Genomic DNA, 22114 nt, shown 5'->3' with positions numbered 1-22114 from the left:
TAAGGAGAAAAACAAGTAACTGTGCATGTCAGGCTTGTGGTTTTTACCTTTATAAGCACTGATGGTGACAAAAAAAATCTCTTTTCTATGCACTTACTGTAAAAAATCTGTTTCTACTTGTGCTTTCATCAATAAACATTCTACAGGACTGTTAAAGTAGGTTGCTTAGTTCCAGACTTCCACAATCTTCCTTGCTTCTTATTGTGTAACTGCATTCCAGCTGCTTCCTTCAGTCATACTAGTGGAGTAAATGCTGGAGCAATGTGTTTTTCCTTGCAATTATCTGAATGATTGGTTCCTAGGAAAAACTGCACCGCTACAGAGAAAAGCAATGCATTGACAAAGAAGGCTGCAGTGCATAAAGGGATACTCTGTACACTTTCAGAGATTCATGCACCTTCTGCTTTTTAATCCTGCTTCCACATAGCTACAATCACAAGTCATATTGCTAGTGATGGCTAAACACAAGGGATGCTGTTGTGAGCTTGGCTATGACTAAATCCAGATCTCCCAGATATTTATGGGCCATGGAATTTGACCTAAACCAGCCTTCTCTGTGAGTTTGATTAGCCAATCCCAGGTAAAGCTCTGTTTCTGACATCAGAGCCTATAGCTACTAACTGGAGAATTATTACAGGATTGCCTCTGCCTGTTAATGGCTCTGCACTTTCATGAAAAAATGTAGACTCTGACTGGTTGTTTTTTTGTCCAAAAGGGATTAAATCTGGCCAGGTAGCTCTAAAATGTACCCAGTAGAAAGAGCTATTGTCATTCAAACCCTTGGGGATCCAAGAATCCAGACATTCTGAGTGGCACTCTTAAGCCATACTGAATTTAGGGTTTTTGCCACGAAGTATGTGTTATTTGTTACTTGCTAATATATTTCCTTCTCCAAGTGGTGGTAAGTTCCAGAGGCAGCTATGGAGGTGCTCACCATACAGGGCCTAACATACTCCCAGAAGTCCAACTGATTTCCAGATTCCAGAGATCATTCCTCGGGAAGGAAATGTTATTTTTGGAAGGTGGATTCAATTGCATCATCTCCCTGCCGAGCTCCCTCCTTTCCCAAAATTCTGCCTTCCACAAGCTCTGTCTTCAATTCTTTAGGAATTTCCTAAACTGCAGTTGACTGTTGTGGAGTTCGTTCCATTTGGAGGAGATAGTATTGGAGACTTATGATCTTTCTTTTATTTTATAAATTCACAAGTTGAACCTACCTACCAAGGTACTCCTCCAGGCCAGCAGATCCAGTATTCCATGTTACATCCCTAACACGCTTGGAGTAGGATTGGCTGGGGATCCGAAATTCCTGGAGATTTAGGGGCTGCTGGAGCCTGGGGAGGGCAATTTGAGGAGGTGGGCCTCAGTGCCATACAGTTCGCCCTTCAACGCAGCCATTTTCTCCAGGGGAACTGATCGCTGTAGTCTGGAGATCAGTTGTAATTCCGGGAGATCTCCAGGCCCCACCTGGAGGCTGCCAATCCTTCAGCCAACATCCCTGTTCACATATGCACACACCTGCCCTTTTCCTTTAGATGAGAAGAATCGCCTAGACAGGAGCTTAAACACTGTTGGTAAAATTATTTTTGTAAAGTTCCAACAGAAACAAAATCGTTAACAAAATAGACTGTTAGCGGAAAGCGCTCTAAGGAAAGCGCTGAAATTGAGGGGCCACGAAAACGGCAGTGCGCAGACGCTAGAGTTGTGTCACGCAGGATGGCGGCGAGAGTGTAAGCGCGCGCCAGGAGCGGAAGGGACGGTTGGTGTCTACGGTTGATGACGTGATTTCGCCTGGTGTTGGAAGGGCGTATCGTCTCTCCTTCCTGCTCCTCCTCCCTCCCCGCCTCAAAGCGCCGCCGCCATTTTGTGCGCCTCCTTCCTTCCTTGGCTCCGCTCGTCAGGGAGGGCGAGCCGATGCGCCCGGGTGTGAAGCTTTTCGTGGGCAACGTGCCCGAGGAGGCGTCGCAGGTAGAACTGCGCGAGTTGTTCGAGGCAGCAGCGGCCGAGCCGGGCGAGGTGGTGAGCGTGGCCCTCAAGAAGCAATTCGCTTTCGTGCACATGCGCGACGAGGAGGCGGCGGAGCGCGCCATCCTCAAGCTCAACGGCCACGCGCTGCATGGCCGCCGCGTCGTGGTCGAGCCCTCGCGGCCCAGGCCCACGCACACCGTCAAGGTCTTTGTGGGCAATGTCTCGGCCGCCTGCACTAGCAGCGAGCTGCGCGTCCTCTTCCAGCAGTATGGGCCCGTCGTCGAATGCGACATCGTTAAAGGTACCGGCGAGAGGCTCCGTGAGGCGGGAGGAGCGAGTGCCCCGGCTCAGTTTCTCCCTTGGGTGCAGAGCGCCCTGTTGTCGGGTCCCTTCTCCCGTTTCTAGTTTCCTTCTTTTTTCTCTTCCCGATAGCGTAGGAAAGCAACTGCCCTCCTCCACGGCCGAGTCCTCAGCAAATGGTTCGGGTGGTAGGCTGCTCCCTGCCAAAAGAGGCTTCGCCGCCAGCTAATACACTGACTGGCCCGCCGTGTACTTGTTTAATCCCGCTCGTAAAATAATGCCGTCTTGGGTCGGCTGTATATTGGGAAGCTGCCAAGTAGGGTCCGTCGCTTCTAGGTTGCCCCGGCATCGGACTGTGAACGTGAAAGCTCCGTTTAGCACTCACGGCTTTTAACAAGCATTTTCTTGGTTAGAAGATTACTTTAGATGGTGGCGGTCAGCGTATATCCTGTGTACACGTAAGAGAATCTCATCATGGTCGGGGTGGGTGGAGACGGTCTTGCCTGCTTGCAAGTACCACTAGATAAGTATGAGAAATTCTGCATCTTCGCTACATACCGTCATGGTTAAAGAAAGATTTCAGCGAATGGCTCTGTGAGATATGGTGAGAATATGATCAGTAGAAAGTTGGGGTGGTCGTCCTTAGATTTATCGAAAGGTGGCTGCTGAGCCTCTGGTTTGCAAAAACAGTTCCTGACAGAGGTGCAGAGTGCCAAAGCACACTGCTGTAGACTTTGACCATTCGTTTACGCACATGTGCAAACACCATCAGAGGCACCTTTTGTGCTGTTCAGATATTCTTCTTACAGGATCTTTGCCCCCAGCAGTCCTCTCTAGGTCTTCCCCTGACTTTGCAATGTTATGGCAAGATCCCATTTTCTACCCACTCACCAGTACAAGTTTTTGGTGGGTAACTATGTTGGTCTGCAGTAGACAGTAGGATTTGAGTACAGTGGCAGCTTAGAGAGCAACAAGATACTCAGAGTGTAAGCTTTCCGGAGCTCCCTTCTTCAGACTTGATCTGAACTATGACTCTCAAAAGCTTACACCCTGAATCTCTTGTTACTCTCTAAACTGCCACTGGAGTCAAATTATGCTGTTCATCTGTACAAGAATTATGTCATCACAAGTGTTGGGTTCTCATTTAGGTACCACTATTACTAAGCCTTTGGTTTTGAACCTACAGCATTGGTAGAACTCTCAGTAATGCATTGTCTGCTAGCGCTGTTGGCTATTTGATCAAAGAGGAATATCTGTAAGTAAGATGTGATATAACATCCATTTTGTTCACAATCACTGTGGCAATGAGAGAATGTTGTTCATCGCCTTCTTGTTCAAATTCACCACCTCTGTACAAAATGATAAATAAGAAACATATTTGCACTTGTAAAAGATATTTGAAATGTGCCAGCCACAGAAAGAGGCTTTTTTATCGCTGGCAGACTTCAAATTTCAAACACCCTTTCTAAGTGCAAGTAAGTTTTTCTTCTTGTTTCTCTGCTGACTTTGTCAACAAAAGGAATGTAAACACCAGCAGAGTTGCATAGCTTCTTGCATTAGTTCAAGATGGGTAGCTGTGTTAGTTTGTAGCAGTAGAAAAGAGCAAGAGTCTAGTAGTACCTATGAGACTAACAAAATTTGTGGTAGGGTATGAGCTTTTGTGAGCCACACGTGGTATCTGAAAAAGTGAGCTGTGGCTTACGAAAGCTCATATCCTACCACAAATTTTGTTAGCCTTATAGGTGCTACTGGACTCTTGGTCTTGCATTAGTGTAGTTGCATGATGGCATGCGGTTTAGTTATGGGGGTGCTCTGTATGGGGGGGGGAGTGTTAAGTGTTCATATTATCAGAGAGAGAGTTTGGTGTGGTGGTTAAGAGTGGCAGGGCTATAATCTGGAGAACTGGGTTTGATTCCCTACTTCTCTTCTTGAAGTCAGTCACAACTTCTCAGAGCTCTTTCAGCCCCACCCACTTCACAGGGTGATTGTTGTGAGGATAATAATAACACACTTTGTAAACTGCTTTGAGTGGGTGTTAAGTTGTCCTGAAGGGTGATGTATAAATTGAATTGTTGTTGTTGTTACCCTTCTGACAAGTACAGCTGGGATTAAGCATGTACAAAAGTATCTATTTGCTTAAATCTCCCCTTGTAATGGAGAAAGTTCCTCTTGCTACCCACAACAGGATGTATGGCTCTGTGGGAAGGAGCTACAAGAATAAAACATGTTCTCTAAGGTAGGAAAGTTCTTCCTTTAATTCCTAGTCCCATTAAAGTAGGCACATACTCATTTCCCAGTCCTGATTATTCACCTGTGAACAGAACCTTAGACTGACCTATCTCACACGGTGGTTGTAAGAGACTGGAAGATAGAACACTGTTCTAAGGTGCTTTGAGTTCTAGCTTGGGAGAAAAGTAAGATATTTAGTTGTTATTTACAGGATGGATAAAATTCAATGATTTTTTAAAACAAATTTTAAAAATGGATTTTTTAAATTTTAAATTGATTTTTTAAATTTAAATTGTTTTTTTTTTAATAAAATGTTTTTTGAGGAAAAATCTATCCAAAGATAGTTTTCTTTTTAAGATACATTATACTCTAAATGTTATTATCATGAAATAAGGATTATGGTTGTTGTGGGTTTTCCGGGCTGTATTGCCGTGGTCTTGGCATTGTAGTTCCTGACGTTTCGCCAGCAGCTGCTGGCGAAACGTCAGGAACTACAATGCCAAGACCATGGCAATACAGCCCGAAAAACCCACAACAACCATCGTTCTCAGGCCGTGAAAGCCTTCGACAATACAAAAAATAAGGATTAGTTTTTAATTATTAGCATTATTTAATTAACATATTCACATAATGTTTAAATTTTTTGGTAAACGAATTCCATTAATCCATTCACAATATCATGCTCTTCCAGAGGTTTCTGTAAGATTATTGGGCAGTTTTGCTATCTAGATGATATTTTCACAGATGCTTGGTTTTACAGTTTTCAAAACTGTGAATTTGTGTCTGCTGTAGGGGTGTGCGATTTGGGGTTTGTATTCGGGTAAAGTACCCAAATCGGACCCAGTTGCTGGGCCGGATTTGGAAACTCCGAATCAAAGCTTCCCAAAGTGATTCGTATTGCTTCGGGAAGCCTTGGGTCAAGGGGTTTAAATGTTCAGCTGCACGGAATGTTAATCATTAATGAATCAATTATACAGCTTTTGAAACCCTGCTTCCAAGTTGATTTAGTACTCAAGCTGGTAAGCAACATTGCTGAACCTAAAATTATAATCCCCTAAATGCACACCCAGTCTCTCTCCTTGAGCCCTTGTTGTCTTACTGACTTACGGTTGAGAAGTTGCTGTCTGCACTGGCATCTACCTAGAGGTAGTCTTTGTGATTCTGGGGCACTGGGCAGAAGGATATCCTGCCCCCTTTATTCCTACTCAGCCATCTTATATCAGATTTCATTTGTCTGTAGCTGGCAAATCATTTGCAGTTATTGTAGGGGTATGAGGGGGATATGTGTATTTTATTTATTTATCTGATTTATAGCCCGCCCATCCTGCGAACGATCTCAGGGCGGGTTACAGTAAAATGCTCAAAAGCATTAAAAACATATAAATACAATTAAAAACCGAAGAGCACCATGAATACATATAAAAGCATTTCGGATGGTGGGCCCCCTCCAGTTTCCCCAATCATAATATAGACAAAGCAGAAACAGAACAGAAGGGATGGGGTGGGGCCACAAGTTATAATAATGTGTTGACTGCGCTTATAGGGAAGCAGATGACCCCCCCCCCCCCCCGTTTTTATCCATTTGCTACTGAATAAAATTTATCAAATCTACCTAACTCACAGTGTTCTTGTGATGATACAAAAGAGTCAAGACATTTTGGAACACTGCTACACAAATTATTATATTTACAGGTCTAGCCATAAACATTCGTAGCATAATATACTTTTATTAGGACTAAGCAAAATGACACAAAAGAGTAAGCAATTATTAAGGTTCCCCAAAATGGTTGTCAGTCTGATTGTTCAGGGCAAAAACCGAAACTGATGGTGGCAAGGAAAAAGATGCTTCAGGACAAATGAAGGACTCTGTAGTTTCTTTGCCCTCCACCCCAACAGCCTTTTGTACTGATTATCCAAGCTGATGAGGTGTTTATGAAAGGTCTAAAGCTTTTGTGTATTGTTTGTTGATCTACTTGCCACCTGTTATGTTTCAAGCAAAGGAGAAGCCATGCACAGGATACAGGGGAAAGAATAGAAAAGACCCATTGAGATTTCCAGATGGGAAAAGAGAAGAAAAGAAAGAAAACATAGAACAGCATTAGAAAGAAGGTGGCTGCATAGATCTGAAATATTTACAACCTGCCAGGCTTCCCCTTTTCAGGTTCATGGGCGAAGATGTGTTATGAATAGTTTCTGAAAGAGAGGCAGTTCACACTGAGATGTTCCATTGCATGTGCCTTGGCACTTGGTCAGCTGCATGGTTTTTCTATGACCGAGACGACCTCGCAGGAGCTCTTGTGCAATTCTGCAAGGGTGAATCTGGCCAAGGTGAAGAGAACCGAGGGGAGTGATACCCATGAGAAGAAAGAGGCCAGTAGGTCCCCAAAGGCAAATTGTGTGTTGGCCTCCCTGGCTGCAAAAATGACTGAATGAGCTGTGATCCAGCTGGGATCTCTGGCTGTAGGGCAGTCTTGGAATGGCATCCTTCTGACAGCCCTGAATGTCCAAGGCTGGTGGCAGTTCACAAACACAGCCGCTCAACAATCAAGGATCCCAGGGTCCTCCTTATGTCCCCTCAGCCCAGAGTAGCTTTTGTGGCTGCCGTGTGGGTAAGTCCACACTTGTACCTCCCTATGACTCTCTCCCCCCGCCATTGCAGGCACTTGCATGAAAGATTACCTTTTTGTCATTGAGTTAAACCTCTTTGTCCCTTGAGCATTCTTCCCAGCACTCTACATTCCCTTCAGTGTTGTCATGAATTAGCCATAAAATTGCAGGACCCAGCTCCACATCATGTTGTAAAAAGCAGTTGCTTGGGAGTCATTTGCACGTTTAGCTCAGCCCTATTGTTAGGTGAGCCATCAAGAAGATATGTGAGCTGCATCCTGTTTTATGTGCCCAGTAAACTGCCTAGCAGGGCTTTGGAGTTCTTCCATGCGAATCCTTCTCAATGCCATATTCGTACCTTGCTTACAAGATGTAAGTCTCATTTTCCCACCAGGACAATTAAGCCAATATTGAGATATTCTTTGTCCTTTAATCTTTTGTATAAGAAACAATGTACCCCTAAGCAGAGTTTTTAAAAAATGGTTCTTAACCTTTTGTATCTTACTATCTCATCAATCACTTTGTCAAATAATAATAATAACATTCGATTTATATACCACACTTCAGGACAACTTAATACCCACTCAGAGCGGTTTACAAAGTATGTCATTATTATCCCCATAACAATCACCCTGTGAGGTGGGTGGCGCTGAGAGAGCTCTGGAGAGCTGTGACTGACCCAAGGTCAGCCAGCTGGCTTCAAGTGGAGGAGTGGGGAATCAAACCTGGTTCTCCAGATTAGAGTCCTGCCACTCTTAACCACTAAACCAAACTGGTGTAGTTTGAGTAGGTGTAGTTCGTAGGCTGAGCCAAGAAACTGGGTCCCACTTTGATAGAAACAAAAGGCCCACTTTTTCCAAGGAGGACACTTACATGCTTACAAGGATTCTGGCACTATGTTTATTGTTTATGGCAAATTTTAAGGATAAAAAATTACCTAAGCCCAGTAGTTAATCCCTAGCAGGTAGAATGCAGGAAATGGCATATCAAAGAGGGTTGCTGGTGGGTACAGGAAATGTGGGGATTAGGAGAAACAGTGTGTGTCCAAGGTAACTAATAACATACCAAAAGGTCACAAATGGATAATCCTTGGCAGATAGGGTTGGCAGGACATGGCACATAACACTTGGAGACAGACATGGGAATTGAAGGAGAGCAAATTCTTATTAATTGTCATGAAAACCTTATGTCCCACCGGTGATATGCATACCACTATTTGGAAACCACAGCCAATCACAAACGCCACTTACAGATTTTCCAACAGATATTAAAATACCACTGGGATCACTGTGTAATGTGGCTTGTGTTGTTGAGGAAAGCTCAGCAGTGCCTCTCCTTAGAAGAAATATACTGTGTATGTCTCAAGTCATGGGGATGCCCTTTTGTGTGCTGCAAATGAATGAATGGTTTGTTTTTGTTAAGCAGTCAAATTATTTCAGCAGAATCAACAAATAAAGAAGTTTAAACATTCAGTTTCAGAACATTTGCCCTAGCTTTAGAAACCAGATATGCAAATACAACTTTATTGTAAATAGCATTAGGCTTCTTGCCACTGAGGACTTCTTTCCTCAGGCAAAAAACTGAAAGCTCCTGATAATAGTGGATAGCCACTTCGGTCTTATCTTATCGTGGAGATGGTAGTTTAGCTATAATCTAATTATTCTACCTTGCATCCTACATAATTGTTAGGGGTGTTATGAAATCTGTTGGTCTCCTAACACATGGTTAAATTTGCAGCCAAGGACCAAATTTGGAACATTTTAACTTCTGTCTTATCCCACAGGATACTTATTTCAATATTTAAGCTGCTGTTTGTACCAGCTAGTTCAAGTCATGTGTATTATATTTCTTAGAATCGTTGGTATTGGGATATCAAAAAATCTTGGCTGTTTTAACAGTTTTAGCAACAAGCTCCTGCAGTTTTGTTATACCTTGAGTACTTGAGATTTGATGTCTAAATCTGAGAGGTAGCAGCTGATGTATAGACCTTAGTAACCGGTGGTGCCTGTCCTATGATATGTAAAGTTGATATCCCTGGTGAGAGATGTAACAGGGAAGAGAGCCCATAAAAGTCGCTAGCAAGTGCTCCAAGGTGTGAAATCCTAAATTCTCTGGTGGGGGGTGGGCACAGAATATTGACCTCAGTCCCTGCACACTTTGTGCAGTAACCTTGAATTCTTGTTCAAGCTAGTGCACACTGTTGCTTAGAACAAAAGAAAAGATACATTCAGTTCATGCGGTGTCAAAATAAGGCAAGTCTGATTTTGCGATAGCTGTTCTCTTCCTTAAATTTTATAGCAGTTTATCTTTGTCACTGTCTTAGATGCAGTATTTTTTCAAAAGTGTGTTAAAAAGTAGAACACCAGAACTGATGTAACAATGGTAGCTGTATAGAAGCTTTAAAGTATGCCTTTACCATATGCTCAGGTCCAATGAGGAGACACCTGGTCTGTAGCCAAAGGGTTATATTCTTGGCTTTTATGTGGGGCCCCCAAAATAGCAACTGCATTCAAATTTCTCTGTTTAGGATTAATATGCTGAGCTAGAGGTGGCATGGTACATTCTGGTTGTTCATGGGAAGTGTCCTGTAATGAACCCAAAGGGCAGATCTATGCAGTAGGGTGGAGGGTGAGCTCCAAAGCACATATGGAAGTCAAATGATTAACTTGCAGGGCAGGTGGCCAACATACAGTGGCCTACTAGGTGCCAGTGCCCCATTCTTTCAATCTGGCTGCTGGTTTGAGTTGCAGAACAACCCACGTCAGCTGCTCCAGTCTGCATTCTGATGCCATATAGACATGTTTCAATTTGAAGTATCTTGTTGTTTCCAGGCTGCACCCAAGTAGGATTGGGATCCTGTAATAACATGTCATGTGTTCCTTATTGATAACCCTCTATCTGCTGCTTTATCAGACTATGCGTTCGTTCACATGGAGAAGGAAGAGGATGCTAGAGCCGCCATTGAACACCTTAATGGAAGGGAAGTCAAAGGCAAAAGAATTAATGTGGAACTCTCTAATAAAGCGCATAAAAGGGGACCAGCTGCATACAGCGGGCAGCCAGGAAGTGGAGCTGAAAAGAACAAAATACCAACTCTAGAGAAACTCCAGCCCAGGAATGATGGTTTGAGATCTGTTGATCTTGCCTTCCCAATGGCAGCTTCCTCTTACTCTACACTTGAGTATGATTATCAACAGCGCATGGGCAACAACAATATAACTAAATTTGACTCGCATGATGGTCAGGCCAGACAGGTATCTCCCTCCTATTTTGGAAGGGACAGGAGCCCCATTAGACGTTCACCCACAAGAGCAGGTTACATGCTTTCTATGACAGCCCAGCAAGCTTCCTACAGAGACCAGACCTCTGCCTCTCTGGGAGCATCATACAGAGACCAGCCTTCAGCCTCTCTTGGGATGGCTTATAGACCCCAGCCTACAACTGGGCAAGCAGCAATGTACAGAGCCCAGCCTTCTACTTTGCTTGGAAATGCATACAGAGCCCAGTCCTCTGTTCCCATGGCAGCTTCTGGTGCCCAACCAGTAGCCTCAGCTCTAACTTCCTATAATGCCCAGGTCCAGGCAGCTGCCACTTACAATGCTCAGTCTGCTGCTGCCACCGCCACTGCAGCTGCTTATGGAATGCAGGCTGCTGCTTCTCAAGTAGCCTCCTATGCGGCCCAGCCCAACACATCCTATGCTGCCACTTATGGGGCTCAGGCTGCTGCAACATATGCAGCTTCTTATGGGGCCCAAGCAGCTGCTGCATACTCAGCCTCTTACGGGGCCCAAGCAGCTGCAAGCAGCCAGGCAGCCATGTATAGTACCCACCCCCTGTCAGCACAGCCGGCTTCATATGGAGTCCAACCAGCCGCTGGCCAACAAGCTTCTTATGGCTCCCAGGCTGCATCTGCCCTGCCAGCTGCATACGGAGCACAGTCTGCAGCAAATCTGGCAGCCACTTACAACATGCAGGATGCAGCTGCCGCTTCCTACAAAGCACCACTCTCTGCTTCACTGTCATCAGCCTATCGAGCACAGGTCTCCAATCCAACAGAGGCAGCCTATGCAGCACAGCAGTCTGCTTCCGTTCCACTAGCAGGTTACAGAGCTCAGCAAGCGTACAATGGGCTAACTCAGTCTGCACAACAGGTGGCCACCTATTCAGCAATGTCTCAATCAGAAGCTGCTGCGCTACATCCCCCATATGAACGCACCCGCCTCTCCCCGCCACGTGGCAGCCGTGAAGATCTCTTGAGAAAGGCAGCTGCAATGAATAAGAGGTATGCAGCTGAAACCAGGGGTAATGCTTTGCATGTCAGTCATGTCTTCTGTCTAAGGATCTCCGTGCACTTGCAGAAAGAACTTTCACTCTGCTGTTTCCTGGGAAGTGATAGACATCTTGCTAATGGGCAGTTGGAAGCAAAAGTGGGTGGGGAGTGGGGCTCGCTTCCTTTCTCTTTTGCTGTACTGGCTGCACTGTTGGTTTCTTGCCATCAGTTCAGCTTAATCTTTCAATGCTTCTTTCCCCTATGCTTTTCTCCTTGGGGGAGGGGAGGTTGTATGGGCATCATTCTACTGCTTTTCCTGTCTGCATATTCCTGTGGATGCTTATGAGTAATGGACTGGATTGGACATGTTGAGAAATGAAAATCCTAAGGCTGAAGAGGGTGGTGGTGGAATGGATCTTGTGTACTGGCCTTGATCCCTGACCCAGTGCCATCCCACAGAAGGGAAACCATGTTGTGGACTTGGATTATAAATAAGTATTGAACCAGCATAGCTTTTTGTTGTGGCAACATAATACAAGGCTGAGATCATTCTTCTGATTCCAAGGAGCCAGCTTACTAGGATTCAGCCTCTAATTACGTGAAACCAGCCATGCACTTAGCACAACTATTTTGAGACACTCCAAATTCCAAGAGTTTTGAACTGCGGTATAGTCTGAGGTGAATTTGAGCCCAAAGCTCAGCTATGGAACACACACAGTCATGTGGAAGCCCTGAGTATCTATTATTACGTGTTTTCTGTGGCAAATATCCATTGTTCACTTTCATACACCTGGGATGAGGGGTGGGGTTAAATTGCAAGCTTGAATGATTGGCTTAATGTCCCTGTACCCCTCTTATCAAAAATCGGCTCCCTAGATGTAGTGTCATAAAGTCTGAACCGCTCATACAGTTCTGTTGATTACAACAGACCGTAGTCCTCTGTTTCCCAGTTAAGTTAAGTACTCTTTTGTCGGAAGAGGGAAGGGTCAAAATGTTAACCGTGACCAGTATAATGGCTTGCAAACAGGACAGCGGAGGCAAGTTTATTTTTGGATTCCTTTAGCAAGTCTCCTTCTGTGCTTGTGCTTCAGTGATCCTCTCAGAGGTAGTATATATAAGAACATTGGCCATAAGCTCTTATTTATCAAATGTCTCTTCTCTTAACCAGGTACAGTTCTGACCTCTCAGATGACCGCCGTTTATCTGACCTCTCAGATTTCCGCCGTTTAGCAGACTCCCCTCACGCATACCGCCATTCGCCGACAAAGGCTCAACTGGATTATCGCCGTCTCCCAGAAACGCAGTCTGATTATGCTCGGTATGCGGGTGCCTATGGCGATTACTTGCGTAGTGCACAGCTGCAGCTGCAGGCTAGTTACCAGCGCCGCCTGTAGAGGATTCCCCCCCCCCCCGGCTCTTTTGGGGTGGGACTGTGTCACTGTTCAGGAGCCCGCCGTTGTGACCCACATAACATAATCCCCACTTGGTGCGTTCGCAATGTGCAGCCTTTGCTTTTTAATTTCAGAATCGCCTTTTAGTCACTACATTTCTTCCTGCCTGTTGGCAGCTGGTCAGTTTAGCTCTTTAAGTATCTTTAAAAAAAAACTTTGCTTATATAAAGTCTTGATGGGAGCATGAGACCCTCCTGAGCCACATGCGGCCGTCGTAGATCTCTAGGAGAGTCCTGAGTAGCTGTCATAACCTGTTAGAGTTAGGGCTCTGTACTTGGCCTCAGAAACACTGTTCTTGGCTGCATGTTCAGCCATTTAAAACCAAAGTTCTAGGATGAGGGTGGCCACATAGTGAACTGTGTTTGCTTCCAGTCCTTGCCTTTCTCTAGGTTGTGCCACAGTGATAATAAAACTTCCTGTACTGCAGTCCATTTCATGTCTTCGTTGAAAGGATTCCTTGATACCCTTTCAAAACCAGCTCAGTTGCTTTTATATAACAGCATACCGTATTGATTTATGCGAGTATCAAGCGTGCAAGTAAACCTGATGTTAGAAGTAAGCTTAGATTTTTTTTGTATCCTGTAAATAAAACATGGGCTGGTTGACAGTTTAGAAAACCCAATTGTCTGGTGTATATTCCTTTAACGGTTTTGGTGAATGTGTGCAACATTCCTTCTTTCCCACTTGCAGGTCTGTAAGTAGTCAAATTTAATATTGTGTCTTCCCGCATGGACTGGGAAGGATGATTCACACACAGCAGATAATCTGTCTCTAGTCTTCTTCTGCAGTATTGTAAGCATTAACCATCTGTGTAAGATTCTTCACAAGACAATCATGAACATTGCATGATTTTTTCTTTCCAGATCCATCAGCCTTTATGGTATCAGTTATTCTTCAACAAGTAGGGGGTCAAAACTTTCTTACAAAAGCTCATGAGGAGAATCTCACAGGCATGGGGAGGACTCGGGGCTCTGAAGCCGATTAGGTAGGAGGAACAGAAGAATGGAATTGTAAAGCAGCAAGGGGTAAAGTGAACAGATTGAACAGGAATAGTTACAGCTCTCACTGCACTTGTCACATTTGCAGGACGTGCCTCAATCCTTGCATGGAAAAATACGCTGGTGGAATGTTACAGAGGAGCCAGCTGAATGTCCCTCGAGTCACGTGGCTCGACACCTCCACTCCAAGGTCTCGATCTGTAGCACTACACTTCTACTCTTCCTTTTTGCTTTTTCTTCCATAATAAATGTTAAATCCTTTTTGCTCTTGCTGCTAATTCAGCATGCCTGCAGAGAAATGTCCCTCCCCCCTTTTAAAAACATTTTCAGAGGGAAAGCTTTTTCTAAACTAGAATCAGAGCAGAGCCCTAAATTGTGTGGCTCAAACTGGAGTGGTGCTGGACACTGACTCAAGCTATACTAATAAAAATGCTTTGTGTGAATCCATCTACTGGCTACCTGTATAGTTTAAGTAGGCAGTCTTTGTATAAGTCCATATAGTGTTATATCCATAGATCTGTGATTTGTAAGGCTGTTCCTTTTTGGGTGAGTGCCTGTTGTGGCTTGTATTTTCATATGCCTGAGACAATCTCAACTCTTGTTTTATCAAAAGAGCCACATTGAATAATTGCCCTTTTCCTGAAGGTCAAAGTGTGTGCATGCAATGTGTGCATTTTCCTCTTAGACGTTTCTCTTGTAGTATCAGTGGGCCTGCACAAAACTGCCAAAGAGGCTGCAGCTTGGGAAAAGGAGAAGGGGGCATTCTTTAATAATACATTGTTTGTATCCATCCTGGAAATCTTCTGTAATCATTGCTTGATTCCCCTTGGAGGCAAAATCATCACAGACCATGAGGTTTGTTGGACTGGGAATTCTGTAAATTAGCTTTAGTTTCCACCAGTGTGTAGTGCTGCCGGTGGTTGGGAGCTGCAATATCTCTCTTTTTATCCATTTTGCTTCTGTACTTTAAGAATCTTTTCCCAGTATATCTTCTTTATTACAAAGTATGATGAAAGCTAAAAACATATGTCTAGAATATAACCATACCCATATCCGTGTCTGATACGTGGCTCAAGAGAACATGAGCCTATTGCAAAAAATGCAACATGACCTGTTGGGTGTCTGCTGTGAGACTCCCTGGCTTCTTGGGCTGCCTCCTATGCCCTTCCAAAGGAGAGAGGACACCTTAAGAAAATGTGTTTATTTCCCCTAGAATAAAAAGTAGCTTATTTCACTATTATGATGGGTAATAGATCCACATTTCCCATTTAGATGAGAGAACCAGTAAAGCAGAAATAATTTTCCCCCCATGGCTTGATAGAAGTATACATTAATCCTAAAAACAAAAGAATGAGACGTTGGTTTTTACAGTTATAATAAAACGGAGGTGAAAAAGCCTTAATTTGCTTTGGTTTTTTAATCTGTTTTTCCATTATTTGTTGCAAAAACAAAGCAGTCCATACTTGCAGAGAATGCATTCTTTGTTTTGGCTCTTACATTTAGAGTCAAGACGAGCTTATTTTCTCTTTCTATTAAGTTTTTTTAATTGGTTTTCTATGTAGGAAATGTAACAAGAAACAAGGGACTTGGATATCTTGAAACTGTTACTTCTAATATGTTTCTCTTTTATCAATAATAATTTTCAGAGATGTGTAGTACACAAAAAACCTGTTCAGAGTCCAGCAGAATCTTCAAAGCAGAGCAATCTTACATCCACCTGAACATTGCAAAGCATCAGGCTAGCATGGTAGTGGTAGAATCTCCTACCACGGGAGAACTGTTCTCTCTCTAGTTGCAGCCCGTTTTACAAGCATCTCCATCACAGTGGGCACGGTTCTAAATTCAGTTGAATCATAGTGAACACAAATAGACTTGGGCTGTAGGGGTGAGGGTATCTGTGTGCTTGGGAGTGACTACATCCTTCAAAACAAGTGCATTCCAGCTCTTGCTAAAGATGAAAAGATTCCCATCTTGTAGATCTGTTGCCTCCGATAGCTGTTCTGTGGCTGTACCCAACTTAATTAGGTTGAGCTAGTAGAACAGTACATTCAAAGTTGCCATAATTATATAACGACTCTCCATCTCTCTTCTTAGTTAATTTTACTTATAGGAACTATAATATCAACTTCTCTTTTCCTTCCCTTAATTCTCTATATTTTATCTTCTTGTCTTTATACTAAGTTACCTTAATTAATGTTAATTGTACTTTCTATTTTTTCTTACATCTTTTAAATATAATTTCTTTATGATAAAAAGTGGAGAGGCAAGGAAGTCATGTTCCACTAGTAGAAATCTTTGTGCTTGCGCAAAAAGTCAAATGGATCCAACCCTTTGTTGGGAGGATTGCAGATAGAGTAATGCCAGGAAGGACATATCACATGTTCTTTTGAGAGCATTGATTTGTGTTTTTAGAGGAAGAGAGGGAAATGGTCGGAGAATTTCTGTATTCCAAGCCTGTTGTGCTCCTGCAAACCCAAAACAAACAAATGATTGACTTCATTTTCAGGAACTCTGCAGAAAATAATCTCATCTGTCTCCATCTATGCAGACAGTTTTCTTTTTCTTCAGGCCAGAGCTTTTTATAAGAATGAGATGCAGAATACCCGATTGAAACAGTGATTCAGCAGGAAATTATTCTTCCATTTAGAAAAAAAAAACCAGCCTTGAAACTTCTGTGTTGAAATGTTCCTTTTGCTTCCTTGTTCATCCAGGGAATTTTCTGGGACTAAACCGTTGTTCAGAGTATACACACATCTCTCACTCCCCTGATTTCATTTATAAAAAAAAAACAAGCTTTTTGTTCTTGGGAATTAAGTGTCACTGACCTTAGTGGGATTTACTTCCAACTGAACATAATTGGATCTTTCAGTGTTTATAACCACGTCCTAAATATAACTGCTCAAGAAAATTCTATAGTTCAGTCCAAGCGTTTAATTTCCTGGTGGTTATACTTAGTATTGCAGGACCCTAGGCTGATGATCCTGTGCAAAGTTCAGTTGCTTTACACAGCAATGTCCTATCCATGTTTACTCACGTTCTCAGCAGTGCTTACTTCCAAGTATGTACATACGATTGCATCCTTAGGCAGACCTCATGGTGAGAGAGCGGGCTGCTCAGTTCGTAGAAAATATTTACCATTGTTTCCACCTCAGTCAGTTTTACTGAATCACGTATTTTCAATCAACGAATACTGTGTATTTTTCAGCATAAATCCAGGCATTTAAATCTAGATAGAGGACTGGAGACCACATGATAAACCAAGTACGGAGTCCCTGAACAGCTTGCCTGTTGTCATTTTGGTCCCATGAAGCTCCTCATACATACAGCAAATCTCAGCATTGCATTATGTGACTTCCAATCATTTTCCATAAAAAAGGTAAAGGTAGTTCCTCTGTGCAAGCGCCGAGTCATTACTGACCCATGGGGGGACGTTGCATCACATTTTCTTGGCAGACTTTTTACGGGATGGTTTGCCATTGCCTTCCTCAGTCATCTACACTTTACCCCCAGGAAACTGGATACTCATTTTACCAACCTCGGAAGGATGGAAGGGCTGAGTCAACCTTGAGCTGGCTAATTGAACCTGGCTTCCGCCAGGATTGAACTCAGGTCATGAGCAGAGCTTGGACTGCAGTGCTGCAGCTTACCACTCTGCGCCACGGGGTTCTTCAACAATTATTTTCCATAAGATGTCCAAAAAAAGTCTTGTGGAGCTGCAGGTCAAATCAACACAAGCTCAGCTTGTTTAAAACCCTGCTGGGCTGGAGGAAAGGGAGAGGACAGGAATAAAGACACTATGGAGAAAAAAAGATAATGTTTCCTTTTGGGAAGTTGTCTTAATGTTTTTATTTTTTAAATTTTTGTTTACTGCTGAAAGCAGCTCTCGCCAATTAACATCTCTTTTCGGAGCATATGTTTTTGCCACTGATTTCAGTGCACTAGTGAAGTTGGCTTTCAAACCAGTCAAAAGCCATGAGCTGCATTATGTGTACTAAGGCTGCAGTCCTAGGCACAGTTATTAAGAAGGCCATTTGTTCAGTGGGACTTTAGAGTGCATGTGCACACATGAAACTGCCATATGCTGAGTCAGACCATTGACCTATCAAGGTCAGCCATGTCTGCTCTGACTGGTAGCAGCTCTTCGGGGTTCAGGTAGAGGTCTTTGCATCGCATACTACCTGATCCTTTTTAACTGGATATGCTGAGGACTGAAACTGGAACCTTCTCTGTTGCTCTGCCGCTTAGCCACAGCACTGCTCTACCTCAGAATTGCACAGCATGTGAAACTAGGCTTTATGATGCCATGTAGTTCACTTCTGTTGCAACAGACTGATATTGGTACTTTTCTAAAAACTGAGTTCACTGGAACTTATTTCTGAGTAAGTGTGCTTAGGATAATTGATTAACTGACATTACTCATGGGGCTTAATAACCTGGCAGAACTCTCTGTCAGAGAACTCCCGGGCCCGGCAAGATCTTGCATCTTTTCGGTGGGCTTGTAAGACAGAGATGTTACGCCAGGCATACAGTTGAAGCCAGTCTTAGGTTGTCTTGGGAGCCTCCCTACCAGTCTCAACTGTGGCTTCACTCCCCCTTTTTTTGTCACATTATGATTGGGGAAATTGGAGGGGGCTGCCCTCTGAGATGTTGTTTGCATATGTATTGTCTTTGGATTTTAAATGTATTTAAATGTTTTAAGTGTGTATCAAGCATGTTATTGTACCCTGCCCTGAGCCCATTCGCAGGGAGGGAGGGCCAAAAATCAAAATAAATAATAGCACTTATATACCGCTCTTATAGATAGATTAGTGCCTCACCCAGAGTGGTGAACAAGTTAGTGTTATTATCCCCACAATACAGCTGGGGAGATGGGGCTGAGAGGGGTGGCAGACCCAAGGCCACCTACTGAGTTTATGGCAATAGTGGGATTTGAACCAGCAGAGTGCTAATTCATAGCCCAACCACTTAACCACTGTGCTACAGCAGTTCTGAGGTTGTTTTCCTTATTCCTTGAAGTGAAGCATACATAGTCCTCTCCCTCATTTTATTCACGCAACTGGAATAGATCAGTGGACCTAATCATTCAATGAATGTAATGGCAGTGTAGGGATCTGAGTCTGGATTTCCCAAAAACTAGTTCAGCATCTAACTGCTACACCATGTTGGTCTGGTCTCCTAGCTCAAAGGAATCCAGTCATCAAAACTAGTTGGTCTAAGGCAAAATAGTTGCAGTAGGTCCCAGCCTTACTCCAGGAAAGTGGGCAGCTCAATCTTCTGCATGATTATTCAAAAGTAAGTTCCACTGAAATCAACTGGATTGGTTCCCAAAATAAGTGTGCACGGGATTATAGATTATGATAGGGCTGTCAGTATGGTAGTAAATAATTCAGAGCAGTTTATTTGAAATTGCACTCACAAGGTGCAGATGCAGGGCTTGATAAGACTTCTGCTTCATACTCAAAGCTAAGGCTCCACGTACCACCCATCTGGTAAAATAAGATTAGCTTGCCTTTCTGGAAGGAACTGTCTACATTGCTGGGCGAGGGAACAGCCCCAATCTTTCCCTTTCATTCTCAATAATTGCTAACAATGAAGACTCAAGCAGCATGTGGAAAGCCCCAGAGGCTCCAGTGTAAGTGTGGCCTCTTCAGTTTCGGGTAGGTAGCTGTGTTGGTCTGCAGTTGAACAGCAGGGTTTGAGTCCTGCGGCACCTTAGAAACCAACCCTGAAAATATTGTTGGCCTCTGATTCATATCCTGCAATTAAAAAGTAGTTAATGAAACTTTAGTCGCTTGATCGCTGACCATTTAAGAAATCCATGTGTTGGATAATAAACTTCCAATGGAGAACTTGTGTAATGTGTATAGGAAAGTCCTCAGTTCAAATCTTAACTCACCTAAGAACTTGCTAGGTCACCACAGACAAGAAAGCAAGCCAGTCTTCAACCATCCTCCACAATATGGGGATAATAATCCTAAGATACTTTATAGGATGGTTTTAAGTGTTACTGGGAATACATATGAAGCTCTTGGAAGCACAATATAAATGTTAAGGCTAAAATCCTTTGCACAGTTACATGCAAGTCCCAGTAAACTCAATGGAACTGACTGGCAAACATGCCTAGGGTTGACCTGCACCTGTATATTTAGAACTGAAACCTTTTTAATGGAAATAAAGACTGTGTCCAGTGTTTTAGAGCACTTTGCACATAAAGCCTACAACAACCTTGCATACTAGGTGATTATTATCACCATATTTCAGATGGGGTGGGGGTTGGTAGTGCTGAGAAAGGGTGACGTGCCTGAGGCCATAGGGCATTCATGGGTATGAGATTCAGACCAGAGACTCCCAGACTTATAGCTTAGTCTCTAAGCCAGCATAGGGTATCATGGCTTGCTGTGTCCCCTTCTAGTCTCATGAGAACCCTGTGAGGCAGTATATACCAAGCATGGCTTGCCCAGTTATCTAAGATGTAGAGAAATCATGGCAGAGATAGGGTTTAAACCTGAACTTTCCACTTGCAACAATCAAGCTACTATGTAACCCTTAAGATAAGGAAGCAAACCACCCTGTATTTGCAGTTGTGAGGTCTTTTGAGTTGCCAAACAAAACAAGATGCTTGGAAATGAGCCTTTGCTTGGGCATCCCTTCCAAAATAAGGAGGCTTGCTCTACTTGTTGATGTTCCAGTTTATAAAGTGACATAGAAAGCTTACAACAACTGCAATAGGGAATGTTTATCTAAAGTGCAAAAGTAAAGAGATGAGATGAAGAACTCCTTATCTCATACTATCTAAAGTGCTCTGCTCATTACTATTACATGTACTTTAGAGTCAACAGTGTACCAGGTGATGTTCAGAAGACAATCATTAGGAACTACTGTTAGAGGGGCAAAGCTGGGGAAAGTGGTGCTCCTGAGTTGCAGAAAGAAAGACACACAGGGTTGTACTAATAAGGTCTCGGTCTGTGATCCACAAGCCACTTACATTGCGTTTTTGAGGCGGTGTTTGTTAAATGACTCGTCTTCAAGTGGATATTCCAGCATGGGCTATTGAGTAACTCTTGGGTCTCCAACCTTGGCTTTTCTGCATCCTGAGCTCAGGGACCAACATTTAATGCCAACTTGACTGTATCCTGCCTCCTCCTCTGCTCTGGAACCCTGTGTGGGTGGGGATCCATTCCACAATAATTTAAGTTCTCACATTCTGATCTGCTCCTGGGTGCTTCAGGGCTCTCTGCATGTACAGGGACAAATGCCCAATTCCAGCCTGAATGGTGCCTTCTGCCTAATGCCAGCAGGAGCTGACTGGATCTCTCTGTAGGGTGGTAAGAGGACAAACTGAGATTCTCCCATTCTTACCTGCTTTTCACTACCCTTGGTTACTTGAAGCCTGTGGGCCCAGGGGCCACATGGCTACTAGATCATGCCTGCATCTCTCTAACTTGAGTTTCCTCTACCAGGCCAAGTGCTGAGTGATTCTTAATCAGAGGCAAGGATGTGTTTGTCAGTTGCATATTTTCAGAAGTTGATACCTTTGGACATGGAAGTTCCATATAGCTATCATAACTCAACTGCTGAAACAGCTGCCCCTATGCAAACATTGCAGGGAAGTGATGCTTGTTTTCAGCATTTTGTGTCCAGAAGGAAGAACAGTGCAGAATGGGGGCCCTCCGCCAATCCTCTAGCAGTTTGAGCATGCTATCCATTACTACTGAGAAGTCAAAAATCATGACTTGGAAGGGAGATCATTGGATGGAAAGGGGGGAAAGCATGGATAAGACAGGGAAATAAATGGGGAGAAATTTTCAATACTGCCAAAACCAAACTTTTTCTTTTGCCCAAGACACAAAAAAAGAGTCAGAGAGGAATAGGTAGAAGTACTGTGGGGGTTGGAATGAAATATAACACTGAAGCCAACAGAATATTGCCCAATGGCTCTATCATTGGCTGCTGACTGCCCCACCTGATCAATTTTTATAATTTGGGCAACCAGTCAGTTTCCCTGCTGTGGTTACTTGGAACATGGTGATCAATATAAAATAGGTCAAGCTCAAGCTGTTGTGGCTGCTTTTTCTGCGGGGATAGGGAGGGACTGTTTGGGGGGAGACGGGTTATAGCTCTGCCTGCAGATGCATACTTCGTGGATGCTGGAAGGACTGGCAGAGTGCTTTGTCCAAAGGGAATGAAGAGCAGTTACAAGATCCAAGTGAGAGGGCAATGTAAATTGTGTGTGTGTGTGTGTGTGTGTGTGTGTGTGGTTTGATATGTAGTTGGGTGTAGTTTTTCTTTCA

General features: G+C 43.6%; 1 protein-coding gene across 1 annotated transcript; it reads left to right on the top strand.

The window, feature by feature from the left end:
* Nucleotides 1–1845: 1845 nt before the first annotated feature.
* Nucleotides 1846–13442, top strand: LOC129336721 (RNA-binding protein 14-like). The gene is made up of 3 exons (XM_054990018.1): nucleotides 1846–2269; nucleotides 10018–11386; nucleotides 12543–13442. Exons 1-3 carry the CDS (start codon nucleotides 1915–1917, stop codon nucleotides 12766–12768), a joined length of 1950 nt encoding a protein of 649 aa, XP_054845993.1. The 5' UTR covers nucleotides 1846–1914; the 3' UTR covers nucleotides 12769–13442.
* The last annotated feature ends 8672 nt before the right edge of the window (nucleotides 13443–22114 follow it).

The sequence above is a fragment of the Eublepharis macularius genome, chromosome 1 (assembly GCF_028583425.1).
Source record: "Eublepharis macularius isolate TG4126 chromosome 1, MPM_Emac_v1.0, whole genome shotgun sequence".
NCBI lineage: Eukaryota > Metazoa > Chordata > Lepidosauria > Squamata > Eublepharidae > Eublepharis > Eublepharis macularius.
The sequence above is the reverse complement of the archived record's forward strand: the minus strand, read 5'-3'. Positions and strand labels throughout refer to the sequence as shown.